The sequence below is a fragment of the Danio rerio genome, chromosome 15 (genome assembly GCF_052040795.2).
Source record: "Danio rerio strain M-AB ecotype USA chromosome 15, GRCz13ab, whole genome shotgun sequence".
NCBI classification, from domain to species: Eukaryota; Metazoa; Chordata; class Actinopteri; order Cypriniformes; family Danionidae; genus Danio; species Danio rerio.
This window is the reverse complement of record NC_141035.1, coordinates 20,085,244-20,104,014: the sequence shown is the minus strand read 5'-3', so window position 1 is coordinate 20,104,014 and position 18,771 is coordinate 20,085,244. Positions and strand designations below refer to the sequence as shown.

Here is an 18,771-nt window from a genome sequence, read left to right as displayed (position 1 = left end):
ATATATATTAATATATATAATTACACTTTTGATTAAATAATAAAAGTACTGTTTGTTACACAAACTTAAATTTATGTTTAAAATATTTAATAATTAATAGAACAGTAGATAAAAATATACAATTAAAGGTTATTTCTGTAAAAATATATATGTTATTATTTAACTACAAATAGATGATTACATATGGGGATTAAAGAGGCTAAATCAATAGATTATTTCTAATCAAAATGTAAAAATATGCTTTATTTCTCTAAGAATACAGAAAATTACAAAGTAGTGCAATTGGAGAATAAATAGACCCATAAAGGCTAGAAATAATCCAAAAACGTAATTTAACTACGATGTCTTACAAAATAAAAGCAATATAAATAAAGTAAAAAAAAAGAAGGAATAACATTAAAATAAAGAAAATGTAGAAATAAAGAATATTTCTTTCATTTTGAATGTGATTTGTACATGAATACAAAAGCAGAACAAGTGAGTCGCAGAAATCTAAATGTGTTTTGTGCGCCATCTGCTGGTGGTACTTTTTTACTCAATGTCCCATCATGCATCAGTACCGATGCTTACAAACCTTCACCCGCCTTCAACCGTAAACAGTCAGATGATCAGCTTCTACTTCATAAAAGTCTGAAGCAGTAACGTTAGAAACGTAAAGTTATTTGATATTGTGTATGTCTTAGGGTTGTTCTGTCTCTCCTTACATTAATGTCACCTCGTTAATTTAAGTTAAACCTAGTTTAACTTAACGTTATATTAACTTTATACACAATGCTATGCTGTCGCGATGTTTAATTGCTGAGATATGTCGGTTGTAAGCTTACAGTTAGGTCAGTGTGGAAACCAAATAGGACACGAGCTATTCAGTGTCATAAGCGATGATTCTAATGGACCAAACAGAAAGAAGTACAAGCAATGCAGCGACGAGAGATTCTTCTATGAAAACTCCGCTGGAGGTATGTTTAGCACACTTATGTTTGCTAACACATCTCTAATAACGTTATTTGATATTTATTAGCTTCTTGTGGTTTTAGTATAGTGAAACTGTAATAACCATTGTTTTTGGAGTAGCATTTGTAATAACAGTTTTAACGTAACGTTACTACAAACGCCATGGTTAAACTATATGAAACGGTAGCATGGTTGATTGGTGGTTGGTTTAAATGGGGGTAACGCAAGTAACGTGAGTTACGTAATAACATTACTTTTCTAAGTAACCAGCAAAGTAACACATTACAAAAATGTAATATTTGAGTTTCTAAAAATGTATTATGAGTTACTTTTTAGTCACAATGAATCACACAGTCAATGAGGGAATGTGTTCATTAATTTGATCGCATTGAAGAAAAGGAAAAGAGGATTGTCTCAACAGACAGTGATTTTACTTAAGACAAAGGACAACAGTAGCAAACACATTGCTTTAAACTTTCATTAGTCTCTTTATATGACATGTATAGCTCTGGGCTCAGGAAGTTCTCAGATAAAATTATCCTAAAATATTTAGTTTTGTATACAGATGTATATGATGTTTTAGAGGTAAATGAAGGTGTAGGTTATACAGTGCATCCTCGTTTTAAAAAGACAGTACTATTCTATATAAAAAAGAAAGAAAAAACGTAAAAGTTACTGAAAAATAACGTAACACATTACTTAAGTAATGTAACTAGTTACTTTTTTGAGGGGGGGAGTAACTCATTATTGTAATGAATTACTTTCAAAAGTAACTTTCCCCAAACACTGTTTAAATACAATCTCTTTTCTGTTTTAAAGTAAAACCATGATTAATTTTCATAACAAGGTCATTTTATGTCTTTCAGAGCTCGTGGCACGGTCAGTACTTGTTGATATGGAGCCCAAAGTTATCTCACAGGCCCTAGCCAAGGCTTCAAAATCTGGAAGATGGAGATATGGAGACAAAGCACATTTCTCCCAGAAGCAGGGCTCTGGAAACAACTGGGCTAATGGGTAAGAGGATCTGCTCTTGAGTGTTTGATGTGTTTGTGATGATGTCTGAGCTTAATGTAGTTGTCTGCAGGTTCTGTGTTCATGGTCCTCGTCACAAGGAGGATGTGGAGGATCTAGTGCGGATGGAGGTGGAGCGCTGTGATCGTCTGGCCGGGATCTTCACCATGATGAGTGTTGCAGGCGGCACTGGCTCTGGTGTGGGCACCTACATCACTCAACGTCTGAGGGATCTTTACCCACAGTCCTTCATCTTAAATCAAGTGACCTGGCCGTATGGAGCTGGTGAGGTAGTGGGCTTTTTTTTTGCATTTGAATTAGGGCAGTCTATGTATTTTTTTTAATCTCAATTAATCAAAACATTTATTGTAAAATTAAGCTCAATTCGTGTTTAACTTGTTTATTTTGTCACCTTTTGTCATATCCAGCAAAGTCTTTAAACATGTATACTTGGAGACTTAGAACTTATTTAAACTGAATTATTTTGGGGGTTCATATGATAAGTACGCAATAAAAAAAAAAAGACTGAAAAATAATGTGGCCAAGGATACATTCAATATTTTGTTAGTGAACAGTTAACACACATACATTATTTATCTGCACATTTACAATAACACGATCATGTATTTGCATGATATAATGCAACATAAATTATACATAATTCACTGGTAACCGATTTTACCAGTTTGTCATGTAGCTTACTATGTACATCAGCAGACTTGAGACGCAGGTAAGACAAAAACAAGTAAATTACAGGGTGAGAATGTGGTAAAACCTGAAAACGTGATAAAAATCAGGTGAGGACTTTTTCTTAATTGCTTTTTAAAACTGTCGGTTGAGTTAGGGAAGTGGGTGGCTGGGTCAATCTGTGCTTTTGAAAACACTATTGGTTGGCTTTAGGGAAGGAGAAGGGTGGGTCTGTTGATTGGTCAGTCAGTGGCCTCTAGTGCAGTGGCTCTCAAACTTTTTTCATCAAGTACCACCTCAGAAACAAATTGTCTCTCCAAGTACCACCAAAATAAGCAGCATTGAAATACAGTAGCATATTAGGCCCAGTAAAGCAGCTACAACTCTGCACAGTTAAAAAACGTGGTATATTACCTCAGAAATATAGGCTATGTGTCATATATGGCATATTATATACATCATTTTTGATCAATTTAGAAATGTGTGTAGCATGTACATGACATATTTCATTCCTCCGCGTACCACTAGAAGGAAGCCTGCGTACCACTAGTGGTACACGTACCACAGTTTGAGAACCACTGCTCTAGTGGATTTACATGAGAACAGCAGGTGTGAATGGCACTCGCCAGTGAAATTTGTGATCTGAAAAAACGTACACAGCGGCCTCTGGTGGATTCGCAACAAAACAAAAACTGCTAAAAAAAAATTAGCTCCTAGCATGTATTTGGCACTCTCCAGAAATGTACATAGCGGTGCGTTTTCAGAATGAGCCTGTGTTGATTTATTTATTTTTTTATTCTAGTATAATTTTTTTTCTGCTTTAAATTATGTATAATATTGAAATTTTAAAGAAAATACTTTGTTACACAAATATGACAGTTTTAGAGATATTTTAAATCTAATGTCTAAATATTAGACTACTGGGTGGGGGATACCCAAAAGGTTATTTTATTACACACTTTAGATTGGTCTAATTTGGCCAATGTAAAATCTATTGTACAGTTATATTCTAAATATTTGTTCCTAAAGCATCTGCCTGACATTTTTATAATATTAAACTCATTTTCAATAAGCTTTTCTCAATCATGAAGTGATAAAAATAGATATTCAAACCCCTGCTCTGTAATAACCTTTAATCATTGTCAACAGGCGGTTCATTACGCTGTGGCGACCCCAGATTAATAAAGGGACTAAGCCGAAAAAGAAAATGAATGAATCAATGAATATTATGTCAACAAAATGAAATTATTGCATTTGATTATGCCACATTTTACACTGACCCAGACACATTTACACACTTTACAAGACGAGGCATACTATTTTGGTGTTTGCATCAAATTATGTTTGACAAAAGTGATTTGAAATAAATATGATTAATAATAAAATTATGTTAACGATAACTTTTGTGAAGACAAAAATCTAGATGAGGGTAAAACTATGTTTATTTTGCCTTCAGTGCCAAATATTACATTAGTTTTTGTTCAAATGTAAATAAAAGCTGAGAAATATTTTTTTCAACAATGATACCTCTCGTACATCATCTTATTATCTTTAGGGAGAAGCCTGAGTCATTTCCATTTCCCAAAAAAACTGGTTGGTAGAATAAAAGTAACTTTAAGTCAGAATTTGTATACACATGCACACATTTTTAGTGGGTCCTTCCTTAAACTATGTAATAGAAAAACAAACTTCAGAAGTGTGCATTACATTTTCTTGTTTAGCTTTTTCAAAAATACAAAAAAAATCACTGTGATTAATCAGCTGGTAAAGTACGCAGATTTTTATTAATGAAATATTTTAGATTTACTTTATTCACCTGTGTTGTCTTGCAGTTTTAAAAGCCATAGTAAACCAACATAAATGTAAAGATAATATTTCTTATATCAAATGTTTTGAACTATAATGAAATAAAAGGTTCATTAATTTTTAAATTTCAATCTAATAACTGTTTTTATCCTCTTTTACAGGTGATTGTGCAAAACTACAACTCTGTTCTGACTCTGTCCCATCTCTACCAGCTCTCTGATGCTATTCTGGTTCATGAGAATGACACGGTGCACAAAATCTGCAGCCAGCTGATGAACATCAAGCACATCTCCATCAGTGACATAAATAAAGTTATCTCTCACCAACTGGCCAGCGTCCTTCAGCCCGTTTACACCGCTCATTCACCCGACTATTACAGCAGGAACCCCATAGGTACAAATGACTAATTTTTCATCAATAACAGACAGTCGTTTCACTGAAATGACACTCATTCAGTTGTGTTTATCCGCTGTGTACAGGGGAATTGCTTACCTCCTTGGTGTGTCACCCAGAGTACAAACTGCTCAGCTTGTGTAACATTCCTCAAATGTCTAGCACGTCACTGGCCTATAGTGTGTTTAACTGGCCTGGTTTGCTCAAGCATCTGCGTCAGATGCTAATTGCTAGTGCTAGGATGGAGGAAGGTGAGTGCTATGATGACGTAAGCCAATGTACTGTTATGAGGGATCTTTTATGAATGACACAAATTGAAGAATACTAAAGCCCCAGTCAGAGCACACAATTTTTATTGTCGATTACGAAAGTCATTATGTCAGATTATGTGATTTTTGTCTTGATAAATTTTGACTTGTCATTGGTAACAATAGTGCTAGTCAACATTTTCCTTCACGATTAGTCATTCTGTGACGTCTACGACAAGCATTATTTCCCAAAGCAGTCACAAGTGTTCCTATAACAAATATTATCTCAATTTAACTTTTTTTAATCTTATTTTAATCTCAATAAACACTGATGCTTGCAGACAACTAATAACTACATTATTTAAAGGCATTCGTTACAACATGGATTGGATCAAACTTATGATTAATTTTTAATATCAAGATATTTTCTTTGAAATCTTAATGTATATTTTCCTCCCCTGGGTTTCTTACTGTCCTTTGCCATGAGTAAGACGCAGAAAATGAAAGCACATTAGCAGCAGCAAGGAAAAATCAGATGCTCAAGACATAATCTTTAAAATAAAGACATATTTAAAAAATGAGCAAATATATACCTGAGATTTGTGATACAAGCACAAACAAAAATATCATTTGTATATTTTTCTTTGAAACGAATATCGTTTGCTATAATTTGTATAATTAGTCATCTTTAAACAAGAATAACGAATAACAATTGAGGTGACATGCTTTAAAACAAGTCCACTATATGCACCAAAACACTAATTGCAATGAGATTGTGTTGGTTTGTGAAATAAAATAAAAATGTAGCCTTGATAAAATTAGTGAAATATTCATAGTTTCAGAGTAGCCTATATTAAACTGCTTTCCCTGTTAATGACAAGTTGAATCAGCAGAAAATGCTTTTGCAATGTATTTGCAGCACTGAACATGTTCCCAGATTTTCTCGGAAGATCAAACTCGATTGGAAGGATGAGAGAATTCAGAAACTTGTGAAAATGAAGATGTTTGTGCCAATCTTTCAGATAAAATTGCTTAAAAAGCCCTTAATATTTTAGAAAAAGTAGTTAAAGTTTGCATAACTAATGACTGATATGACCCACCCATTCAATTATGCAACCTATATTTTTGATTACCTGGCCATCGTAATAACGGCAGCACCCATTGAGATAACCAAGAAAAAATGTGCTCTTATTGCTCACCCACAATATGGAACTCATCGTGAAGAATGAGAAAAAAATTAAACATGCAACATGCTTTCTGCCATGGTGTCATGAAGTGTCACAGGCATGGGCTTGGTTATCGTGAACTATGTCTCATTACGCAAGAAGAAGCAATTGAATCTTGTGTCACGACACCCTACGTCAAGGAAAACATGTCGAAATTGTGGCAAATTCATGTGATCTGACCGGGGTTTACATATTACATTAAGGGATAGTTACCCAAAATAAAAACTCATCATTTACTATTTACTTGTTCTAAACCTGTTTAAGTTTCCTTGAAAACAGATATTTTGAAGAATGTTGGAAACTGGTGGCCATTGACATCCTCTCTTTTTTGTGCCAGTTTCCAACATTCTTTAATATATCTTCTTTTTTTCACCTGAGATTGAGTAAACGTTGAGTAAATGTAATTTCTTTGTATGTGAAACAAGCCTTTCATCAATTATCAACTAAAAAAATCTTTCTTAAAGGGATTGACTGGACAGTGAATGTCCCATCAGTGGTCCTATCTGGAGCAGAGAGTGTGACAAACATCAGGCATAAAAGTTTCAATTCGTCACTGGCTAATCTTTTAATACTTAGAGGGAAAGACGTGTCTACTGCAGTTACAGGCGAGTGGACTTCCAATATACTTCCAGCCATTTACATGCATTATTTTAATCGGAGAACATTCTTGGTTAGACTTTACGGAACACTTCTTTCAATTACTTTTGTATAAACACTTCATGTTCAGTACCATCAGAAATTTATTCCAGGATTTTTTTTACTTAGACTCCTTTTGTAAAAAAAAAAGTAATTTTACTTTTATATTAATAAATTGTTTCTTTTCATTGCGTCTTAAGACAAATAGCTAAGCATAAACAGGAGGCTGAAATAGTTTTTTATTTTTAGAAGAAATTATTTACTCTTAAAATAGTTCCCATCAATTTCAGTAGAAGTTTTTTTTTTTTTTTTTTTTTATACAGTGGAAGTCAATGGGAAAAAGTTTGGTTACCAATAGACCTAGGACTTATATGGACATGACCTCAATCATTTTTAGTCTTGTAATAAATATTTACAAATTCACAAATAACCTTAAACACGATGTTGAGGTTTTTAATTGTACATTTACCTAATAGGACATTTAATAGTGTGTATATAGGAAATTTTAACATTAACCTTTTTAACATACTTGTACCTTTTTAACATCAAATTACAGATCTAAATAATTTGTCTTTTGAAAATGTTTATGACTATTTACATTACTATTCTGCTGTATAATAATTATATTATTAGTGGCATAAAATGAGATAATGAGGGATATTTATTTTGATGGTCCATTAAAGTATTAGTAGACTATCTGCTTAATATCTGCTGATACTGCTCCTTCAACAGACATTTAACTGACTATAAGTAACTTTGCAAGTACATGTCAACTAACACTAACCCTAAGCCCAACCCAACAGTCTACTTATAGTCTAATGAGAAATTGTTGGCATGTAGATGCGATGTAACTTAAATTCAACTAGCGTACTATCGAAATAAAGTTTGACCTAAAATAATCTCAATATGACAATAATATCGCTTATCACAATGAGTAAAGGTTAGTTTAGAAAAATGATATTTTATAAGTGACCTGTATGAGAAGCTAACAAGCAAGAATTCTTCAATCAACAGATGGATTTAAGGATCCCTCGTTATATGTGCCGTGGCTTAAAGCAGAGAATAGTTTCAGCACATGGAGCTCGCCTATACCCTTCAATGGATATGAGAAGTCGGCCACTTTGGTCAGTAACAGCCAGTCGCTTCTGAAACCCCTGGACAATATAGTTAGAAAGGCTTGGAACATGTTTGCTTCAAGGTGAGAAAGACATTTGAATAGCAAAATTTGGCTAACTTTATTGCTTCATAAAAATGCGCTTGTTTTCTTGTAGGGCCTATATTCACCAGTATACAAAGTTTGGAATCTCGGAGGAGGATTTTCTGGACAGTTTTACGGCACTAGAACAGATCATCTCCAGCTACACACATCTTTGACATCATAAAGACTGAAAAAGCTACTTTTGCATGATGCCAAATGAGTGGCCTCTGCAGCAGTTGTATTTATAATTATAAGATTGTTGTTAAAAATTATACATTCGAATGGAAATGAAATCAGCAAAGTAATTATGATTTCTGTTCACTTCCCCCACCCCCAGACATGCACAAATGCTCATTGTGCATCATGTCCGCAGTGGTGAGGCTAAACATCCTCGCTCAGTCAAATAAGTTAGGAAAATGATTTTATTTTGGGAGAGAAAAAAAAAATACTGCATGTTAAATGGGACGAGTGTAAGGCGTATGAACATGATTTAATACTAGAGTACCCGCGGGGTCCTAAAAGCATTGAAATAGTCTTAAATTTGATCATCTCAAATTAAGGCCTTGAATATGGTTTACAAAGTCCTTAATTTCATTAAAAAGGTCTTATTTTATTCATTTATTTTTGCCTTTCCTAGGATTAAGTACATACCATAACAAAATGAACTGTTACTAATCTAGGCTAATTAAAAATTCATGCACGTCATAGCAGAAAGTGCGAAAGCGTGAGCACCCGTTACTATGGTTACTAGACAAGTGAGGTACAGAACAAGATTGTTGCTAGCCTAGTTTGTCAGCTAAAATGGGAAAGTGTCGGTTTAATCCGTTGTGGCCAAGAAATCCAAATTACGTTTAAGTCAAGCCTGTGACTGGAAATGACCACAACGCCTACTGCTGTTGGTGCCAGAAATCTTTTAAGCTAGCGACGATGTGGGCTCTAGACTCCCATATGAGGAGTGCCAAACACACCGTGTGTAGTACTGCTCGTCAGCTCCAGCCAGCTATTGTGCAGTTCTGTGCACCGGAGACCTCTTCGATTACTGAAACAGGTTGGCTATCAGTAATGAAGAAATTTCTACATTGGAAGCATTGCCACCACAGCCAAGGAACATCCTATCCTTACTGTGGCTTAACAACAACTTTGCGGGCAGAGGTGATGTAGGTCTTTAAAACAATCTCTGAGCACCACTCTTACACATCGAATGAGAACTTCAAAACCATGTTTGCTGACTCTGAGGTTGCAGCTACATTCTCATGTGGAAGCAACAAAACTGCATATATTACTAAATTTGTATCAGCTCCTTTTATAACTAAAGAACTGACTGACCAGGTAAATAAGGCCAATGGGATTGTGGTCATGTTTGACAAGAGTCTCAATAAGATGACGAAAAGTAAGCAGTTGGACCTTCATATTCGCTACAGGGTGGACGACGATTGAATATAACTGATAGTTAAAATAAAATGTATTATTTAATTCCAGTAGCTCACTTATATATAATTATTTTCTAGAGTTCACAATTTATACAGGTTTGACATTTTCCCCTTATACTTCTGTTGGAATGAGTACGAAGTTGGCATTGAATTTCATTTGAAATGGTCTTAAAAAGCCTTGAATTTCATTTGGAGGATCCCAGGGGTACCCTGAATACTGACGTTTAACAGCACCCTTTAGGGCCCTATCATACACCCGGAGCAATGCGGCGCAAGGCGCGTTGCAAATGTTATTTGCTAGTTTCAGCTTGACGCAAGTGCCGTTTTGCTGTTTTGCACCACGTTGTTTAAATAGCAAATGCATTTGCGCTCATGTGCGCACATAGGCGTTGTAGTCTAAAAAAGAAGGCGTTCTGAGGCACACTGCTGGCGCGTTGCTATTTTGAGAAACTATAATAGATTTTTCATTAGACCAAAACAAACCCAGTCTAAACTCCAGCTCAGAGTTGCGCCTCGCTTACACACTGCTTAATAGCCTAACACACAAGATGTAGAGCAATACGCAAATATCTTTACATATAAAAAATTTAAATATTAAGGATATAATAAGAATATATAGGATATAAATATAATGGATTAAAATATTACAAAACATATTATTTTCTAGCCTACATAAATATGAAAAACCACTGCTTTTATGCCTCCTTCATCTCGGGAGGCTTTTTCAGTTCAATTTGCTTTTGTATAATATTATTATTAGCAGTATTATTTATTATATCCATATTTATATTTGTTTTATTAAAAACAAGCTTAGATTTGCCCACCTGTCAGGTTTTAGACCATATGGGGCACAGCATGTGTTTTAGGATATAACTCAGGTTTTTGAACACACTTCGTTATTATTGTTCATTTATTCATTTTCTGGAAATTAGAACTAAATTTAGAAATAGTTTTGAAACAAATCTTTGCGCTTAACAAACAAAATTAATTATTTATAGGCTAATTGATGTCTGTGCATAAAGGTTTCCCTATCTACGAGAGCGAAAGTGAAAGTAGATAATTTATCTCTCATTCTCACGCGGTAGATGCTCTGTTCAACTGTTTTCTGTCAAAAAAACTGTTAACTGTTTGCTTGTGAAATGCTCAGTTTTTTCACTTACACTTACCTTACGTCCTGTAAATAGCAAATGTGCTTATGGTGCGACTCAGCTGGCTCTTAAAGGTAATGGGAGATGAGACTCTGATTGGTTTATTCTCAAAACACACCTATAACTGACTAAGAAAATAAACTCAACCCTTTTAGACCATGCGCCACGGCGCAAAGCGGCTTTTCCCGTCCTTAAATTAGCAAAAGTGGATTCTGACACGTCCTGAATGCGTTTGCGCCCTGCGCTTTCCATTTTGTGCATGGACCATTAAAAACAGAGCCCTTTGTCAACGTCTCAAAAAAATATGAGTTTAAAGCCTGTCCCATGCACAGAATGGAAAGTCCAATCATTGCTCCACACTTTTTGCACATATGAGTGCTTTTTTTCATTATTAGACTTGATTTGACACACCAGCTCTGAAAATGGAGAAAAGCACTGTCCAGCTGACAACTCTGATTTGCTGGTCAAGAGAAACGGTGTGAAAATAATGCAAAACCTTAATCATGTTTATTTCTAAAATGCTACTACAAAGGTTCACTACAAAAAGTGAAACAGGAGCAATCAAACATTTTAATTAGATTTTAGATCTGACTTATTTTTAAAACAGATGTCTTACCTTTCAAAAATGAATGTTGTCTGTCACTGCTTTTTAAGGGAGGACCCAGAAGCAGTATGAACAGGGTACAGTTTATTTACAAAAAAGGAACACAAGAGGATGAGGCAGGAAGACACAATAGGGCAGGGCACATATAGGAAAACTGGCTGGTCAAGAAAGTGGGAGCTCCAATCTAGGTAGCAGCTCAAGGAACCACAGGCTTCACATTGGAAAAGGTAACTCGTGAAGCACCAGAAGGTCTGTCAGAACTGAAGAATCAGTCGTCAGGGATTACTCAGGAACCAACAAAACAGACACACAGAAAGATAGGGCAACATGAGAGGCAAAAATATCAATCAAAAAGGGAATACATATTAAAAAACTAAAGTTCTAGAAAAAAATTAACTAACAAAAGAATAGAAGTACAATCAAAATAAATGTCAACAATTTTGCTGAAAACTTAAGAAAGTAACAAAATAAAAAAAAAAGGTTATTGAAGTGTAAATCAAGAGCTGTACCAGGGTTAACAAGCCTGCAGTTTCCTGCAGAATGGGGCTAGTTTTAACCACTTGCTGTGGGCTGTGTTTTTTTTTTATTCCGTGGGTTAAAATATTGATATATTACATCAATTATGTTTATTTAATTGCATTGAAATATTTTACTCTACCAATTCGTATTCTATCAAAACCCCTAGGATGACGAAACAGCTAACTTCTGTGACTTGCAAAGGCGCTGTAAAAGAGAGTCTGTCTGTGTGCAGTAGCTTTCTTATATAACAGTAACCAATTGGCAGTCAGGAAACCATGTATAATGCACACAGCAATTTAAAGTATGCCCTTTTTAAAACGGGAGTGGTGTATTTTGAATTTCAATAACTATTTGTCTGAAATAAATTACTTAATCTGAGTTCTAAAATGTATTTCTTTAGATTTTTTGTCTTATTATCCCTGCCTTATTTGTTGCAGAGTACCCTACTCTAATATTTACATTCTATTTAATTGTGGTCTCCTTGTTCACTAATCTATTTCTAAAATAAAAATGAGCAATAAAAAGGTGTGGAGCACCAGAATCAGATCATATTAAATTAATTTGAAAATATTTTGGCTATTGTTGATATCCAGGAATTTTCAAATGTATTTTTTTCCAGATAAATTCTGCAGAATTTATAATTATTGTTTTTTTTATTATTATTATTTTATTAAAATGGCCAAATTGTGACTGAGGGCATTTGCATGTGCTGGCCAGTTTGTTTTCTGTCTAATGAATGAGAGTAGGCTACAGTTTTTTTTTTTTTACTTTAAAACGTTAACAGATTGCTATTTTCTCCTAATGATATTGTATACGATGTAATAAATTTGTATTTTAAAAATTAGTCTTGTTTTAATTTTTGTTCTTGCAATTTTTTAGGAAACATTTTTAGTACATCAAAAGTGTGGTTATGATGACATCTGACTAGTTAATGCAGTATTTAAATCAAATAGTATTAATTAATATTTACCCATAACCCACAGTAAATAAAAATAGTAAATAGTTACATAAAAAGCAACAACATGCAAAAAAAGACCTCATCCTTTCATTTTTTGTCATAGGATTGTGTATTAGATTGAATAGTATGTTAGATTAACAACACAGACTGATTTTTGTAGCACCAAGTTAAACTTTCTGGCTCCTTTATAGGAAGCAAATGCATTGAAAATAAACACAGGCCACAACTGAACATTGAGGATGATCTCCAAAATTAAACCAATTGACTTGTGCTGAAAACATGCTGTCCACCAGTCTCATTGAGGTGAAGTTAATAATAAATTAAACAAATGAATAAATCATTATATAAAGCCTATGATTGTTAAGTCTGTTGCACTTTTTTGTGTAATATGCACATGTTTATATAGGTCAATTGTTGTGTGTGCAAAATTTGTATATTTATAACCACTTCTGAGGAATGTTGGGGTCACGAGTCACAGGCAATGTTATTTTGAGGCTCGGGGGCTGAAAAGTTTGGGAACAACAATTAAAACATCCTTAGCATGTAGTCCTGTATAAGACTGAAATTTAATTAATAAAAAAAATACTTAAAAGTCATACATTTGAAATAGTGACTGACACCTGCAGAAACCATGGTTGTGATGTTCCATTCCACTATGGATTTTTTATAAATATCTGTTTTACAATACATGACTCTTCTTTTTGTACTATTATGTTTACATCAAAATGAGTAGACTAAAAAGTTATAATTATTGAGCCAAAAAATATAAAACCCAATTATGTATACCCTATTTTAATAAAAGAATGTGTGTAAATAAAAACAACTTGTTTAACTTCTTATATATATATATATATATATATATATATATATATATATATATATATATATATATATATATATATGTATATGTATATATATATATATAAAACTTGACATTAACTTTTTTTCTCACCACCCACTGGTCAATTTCAACGACAAAATTTTGTTGTTGGAAACTGCATTTATATAATTTGACTTTTGCATGCTAAAAGTACTCAAGTAAGACACATTTTACTTGATTTGGGTCATTAAAATAACCCTGACTACCAATATTATGATATTGCTACCCTAAACCTGCTGTAGTCAACCTAAAACCTAAAGTAGTTTGCCATAAAACCAAAACAAAACCCATTCTTGTCTTATGATTCTTGAATAACTGTAAGTTCATGACATGTTAAATATATATCATAATCTGCTGCATGGTCTTAAACATACTGAATAATAATAAATACAGTTATGTAACAACATTACATAACATTACCGTTATGTCTTTAGACATCGTTGATTACCTTTTAATTACCTAAACCAAATGTTGACTAATGAAGGTACATTTAAAACAATCATTTATTTGTTAGACTACTTACGGTAACTGTTGAACCATGTTGCATAAAAGCATTCAACAGACTTATATGACTGTATTGCTGTAGAGGACAAATAAAACACAAGACAGGTGTTTAGAGTATAGTTTATTTGGTTTGACCTGCAAATTTATCTAAACAAGATAAACTTTCAGAAAACAGCACGGAAACATTATAATGCGCATGCTCATGAATACAACCCACGGGTGTCTTCAACGGTTGTCTTCAAAAGTCCTTCTTTGCTCAACAACTCCGCTGAAAAACAAAGCAAAACATTATAACAGCCAGGCATACAGTTAAAACATTAACATGGTTTCTATTTTAAACTGTAGTAAACTAAAGTTTTAAACTATAGTTTAAAATAGACAATGAGTGGCCCTCGCTGCTCCTACCCACCATAACCCTCGCAGCGGGGTCCCACTACCGGCCTCAACTGTTTCCCTGAGGGTCCTCACGGCTTGTACTGATCCCTGCCTAGGGTTCACAAGCCGCACGCCCCAGGGAGTGCACGAGCTAACCGGGCGCCAGTCCGTGCCAGTGTTCACGGGAATGATGCTCGGCGGCACAATTCGAGCAACAAACACGTAATATTCTTCGCGATATTGCGTTTATGTACGCAAACCGCGAGGAGCTACAGCACAGACGGGCCAGAGTGAAGCTTCACGAAGGGACTTCGTGAGATTGGCGTGGCTCCACCTGTACTGTCGGTATTGAACTCACCTTGGTGAAGTACAAACAGCAACACTGAGCGAAATGACAACACTGAGAGAGAACCGACGATGCAGATGCAAATGTTTACAATGCGACGTCACTGCTTTGAGTCTCGTTGTCATGGTGAGCGCTGAAGAGACACCTCATTGGAGCAGACAGCCTCAAGGACACACTGCTCTGACAAACTCCTAGTGGTGGTAAGCTTCTTATTATCCAAGATCGCCATCTAGCGGTCACATGACCTAATAGCATGTTACTTGCTACTCCACTACATCATGCCCGTAGCCGGGGGTGGGGGCATGCCTAACCCTAACCTAAACATAAACCCAATTTGTACCCTACTAATTATTAATAAACAGCTAGTTAGTTTATTAAGCTAGTAGTGTTAGTTTAATTGTTTGTTAATACTGTGAATTGTGACCTAAACTGAAAAAGTGTTGCCAAAAGGTCCAGCATTTGTCCTTTTAATTATTTTATGTAATTTTATATTATATATTTATCAAATAATTAATATAATACATTTATATTCAATATATATTCCTGTCACGTCTGTGTTTTTGAGGCTGTTTGCTCACTTCATTCGTTTTTTTGTTCTGATCAGATATCCATCCGATCGCTCAAACCACTTCAGAAGGTCATCTGGGATGCATTCCAGATGAAACTGGACAGGTCTAATCATAACCTGAAATGAGCTTAAGTGAGAATTGGTGTCTGTACTGCAGTTCGTTGGCCTATGCTAAAGCACGTAGTTTAATAGGCCTAGATGTAGACGAAATGAGCAGTCAGTCTTGTTGAGGCTAGCCTACTCCTAATTGAGTGGAGGAACTATGACGTCAATTTGTATGCAAAAACCCGTAAGCGAGTTAGAATTTTAGCAGTTCCGGTTCCCTTGTCCCAAAGTCAATGGGTTTTCTCAATTGGGTTTCAGTAAAATCGCTTAAATAAGGTTCGTGGCTAACACAAACTCAAAATACTTTCACGTTTTGTTCTACGACATAAAACACATCAGTTACAGCACACTCTTGAATTTTTCAATCGGTTACGCTTCTTTAAAAAGACGGTTGCTATCAAGTTGCTCAATGGGACTGCAGGCTTGTGTTGGGCATTTGGATTAGTCTGTTATTTAGGTATTTCCATGAATAGTATTATATAGTTTGCAGTATTATTCTAATTGGGAATTTAGATTGTGTGTAGATAATTCCTTCACTTGTAAAGGCTGTCGAGACAGACTCATTTGTTAATCATTTATTTTAATCAAACAATGTTATGAAGATAACGTTACTGCTTACTAGTGCAGCCTGTCTCTCTCCTGCTCTCAGTGATGCAAACGTATGAATAAACGTGTAGAAATACATGCATGTAGGTCAGTAAATGGTGAGTGCATTTTCATTTTTAGGGTGAATTATCTCTTTAGGGACTCCATACTTTGGTTGCCAAATCCAATAAAACAAGGCCTAATGGACCTTGTGCCATGCTAAGCAAGCATCTCTTTCTTTTTAGACTTCCGACTGTTTAAGCACTCTTTGGTTGTCAAAAGACACAAATAAATTGTGGTGATGAGACCCTCTATTTAGGATATAAATTTGCCATACATACAATATTTTTAGGTGACGCAGTAGGTAGTGCCGTTGCCTCACAGCAGGAAAAGGTCACTGGTTCGAGCCTCAGCTGGGTCAGTTGGCGTTTCTGTGTGGAGTTTGCATGTTCTCCCTGCATTCGCGTGGGTTTTCCTCCGGGTGCTCTGGTTTCCCCCACAAGTCCAAAGACATGCTGTACAGGTGAATTGGGCAGGCTAAGTTTTCCGTAGTGTATGAGTGTGAATGAGTGTGTATGGATGTTTCCTAGAGATGGGTTGCGGCCGGAAGGTCATCCGCTGCGTAAAATTGTGCTGGATAAGTTGGTAGGTCAATTCCGCCGTGGCGTTTAATAATAAAGGGACTAAGCCGAAAAGAAAATGAAGGAATAGTATTTTTTAGATATTTAAACTGTTATGGTCACCCTGAATGACCTTTTAGGGGATGTTTGGTGTCTTTTATCAATTAGTTGTTTTGATGAGTGAAAACCTTCCCTTAAGTGTGTCTTTATGCCATTGACTATGTACTTTTTCAGGGACAAAAAGGTACTTTCAAGAACAACATTGGCTTATTTTTTTGAGCCCCTCCAAATCTTACTAGCAAAAAATACTGAAAATACCACAATAAGTTCAACTTTATTACTGACCACATTTAAATGCCATAGTTTGACTTCTGACAGATTGGAGCTTTAGTGTGACATCAGTTAAAGCTGCAGTGGGTGATCTGCCAAAATGCTAACTGGTTAGCATAATATTTCAAATACAATCCCTCCCCTGCTGTCCAAAGCCACGCCTCCTGAAATCACGAACGCGCACATTAAAGATGACAGACCCACTAGATCATGTCATTCGCCCGTTAGAAAACTTTAAAATTGAAAATAAACACAGGCCACAACTGACCATTGAGGATGATCTCCGAAATTAAACCAATAGACTTGTCCTGAAAACATGCTGTCCACCGGTCTCGTTGAGGTTGGGTTATTAATATTGAATTAAACAAATGAATAAATGATTATATAAACTATAGCCCATGATTGTTAAGACTGTTGCACTTTTTGTGTTGGCAATATGCTCATGCTTATATAGGCCTATTGTTATGTGTGCATGCAACATTTGTATATTTATAACCACCTCTGAGAAATGTCGGGGTCACAATGGTTTTAAGAGAAGACTTAAAAAGTCATACATTTGAAATAGTGACTGACACCTGCAGAAACCATGGTTGTGATGTTCCATTCCACTATAGATTCCATTCCACTATAGACATGGTTACATCAAAACGAGTATTAAATATTAAGCCAAAAATATACAACCGAATTATGTATACGCTACTACTAGTTTTATAAAATGATATGTGCAAATAAAAATACACACTTTTGTCTTTGCAGACCTTTCATCTTTGCATTAACTCGTGTTGTATTACAGTTTTTTCAGTCGCTTGGGTAAACTTGTCAGATTTAAAATTTGCTAAGCAGTAAGTGCATTTCTCAAAAAAGCACATACAAATAGCCAAACAGCATGGATTACCTGCAAAAGCCAGTCTCTTGCTTAAAGTCCTTGGTTCATCTCTCAATGAACATGTCAGTGCCGTCAGAATGACAAGTCCTTGTGTCATTGTGTACGGATAAGACAGTCAAATTACTTACTCATGTTGTCAATGTAACAGTGTACTCTGGATGGATGTTCTCATGTAAGCTTCGGCTAATTTATTTCATTTTTTTGCAGTTTGTACTGTGATTTGTTGCCAGATCATGTCATTGTGATACAGAAAGGAAAAGACAGCACTCCATAGGACAAAAAAAAAAAAAAAAAAAAAGCAAAAATGTGAACATAGGACAATCTCCTTTCAGATACGCCTCACCTTCATTAGACAAAGTCCAGATTGACCTGGGAGCAATTTACCAATTATAGATTTAGAAAAAAACGTCTAATGGAAATGTACAGAAAAATGCATTATGACTGAATATTATGACAACTTGTTCAACTTCTTTTATATATAATATATAACTTGACATTAACTTTTTTTTCTCACACCCCACTGGTCATTTTTACGAGACAAAATTTTGTTGTTGAAAACTGTAAATTTGACTTTTGCATGCAAAAAGTACTAGAGTAAGAGACGTTTTACTCGATTTTGGTCATTAAAATAACTCTGACTACCATTATTAGGATATAGGTAGCCTATATCTGCTGTAGTAACTTAAAACCTACAGTAGTTTGACATAAAACCAAAACAATAGCCATTCTTGTCTTAGGAAATTTTTATTAAGCAATT

The 18,771-nt window shown here is 34.9% G+C and overlaps 1 protein-coding gene and 1 long non-coding RNA gene across 2 annotated transcripts; both read left to right on the top strand.

Annotated features, from left to right (window-relative positions):
- The first annotated feature begins 596 nt into the window (after positions 1-596).
- On the top strand, positions 597-8,445 carry tubd1 (tubulin, delta 1). The gene is given in 8 exon segments (NM_001002093.1): positions 597-956; positions 1,818-1,965; positions 2,036-2,252; positions 4,617-4,848; positions 4,935-5,099; positions 6,787-6,927; positions 7,973-8,156; positions 8,230-8,445. Coding segments are annotated over 8 exon segments (1,341 nt in total). The 5' UTR covers positions 597-805; the 3' UTR covers positions 8,333-8,445.
- Positions 8,446-15,016: 6,571 nt separating this feature from the next.
- Positions 15,017-18,319, top strand: LOC147840595 (uncharacterized). The gene is made up of 2 exons (XR_015509253.1): positions 15,017-15,120; positions 15,525-18,319. It is a non-coding gene; the product is annotated as an uncharacterized LOC147840595 (long non-coding RNA).
- Positions 18,320-18,771: the final 452 nt, after the last annotated feature.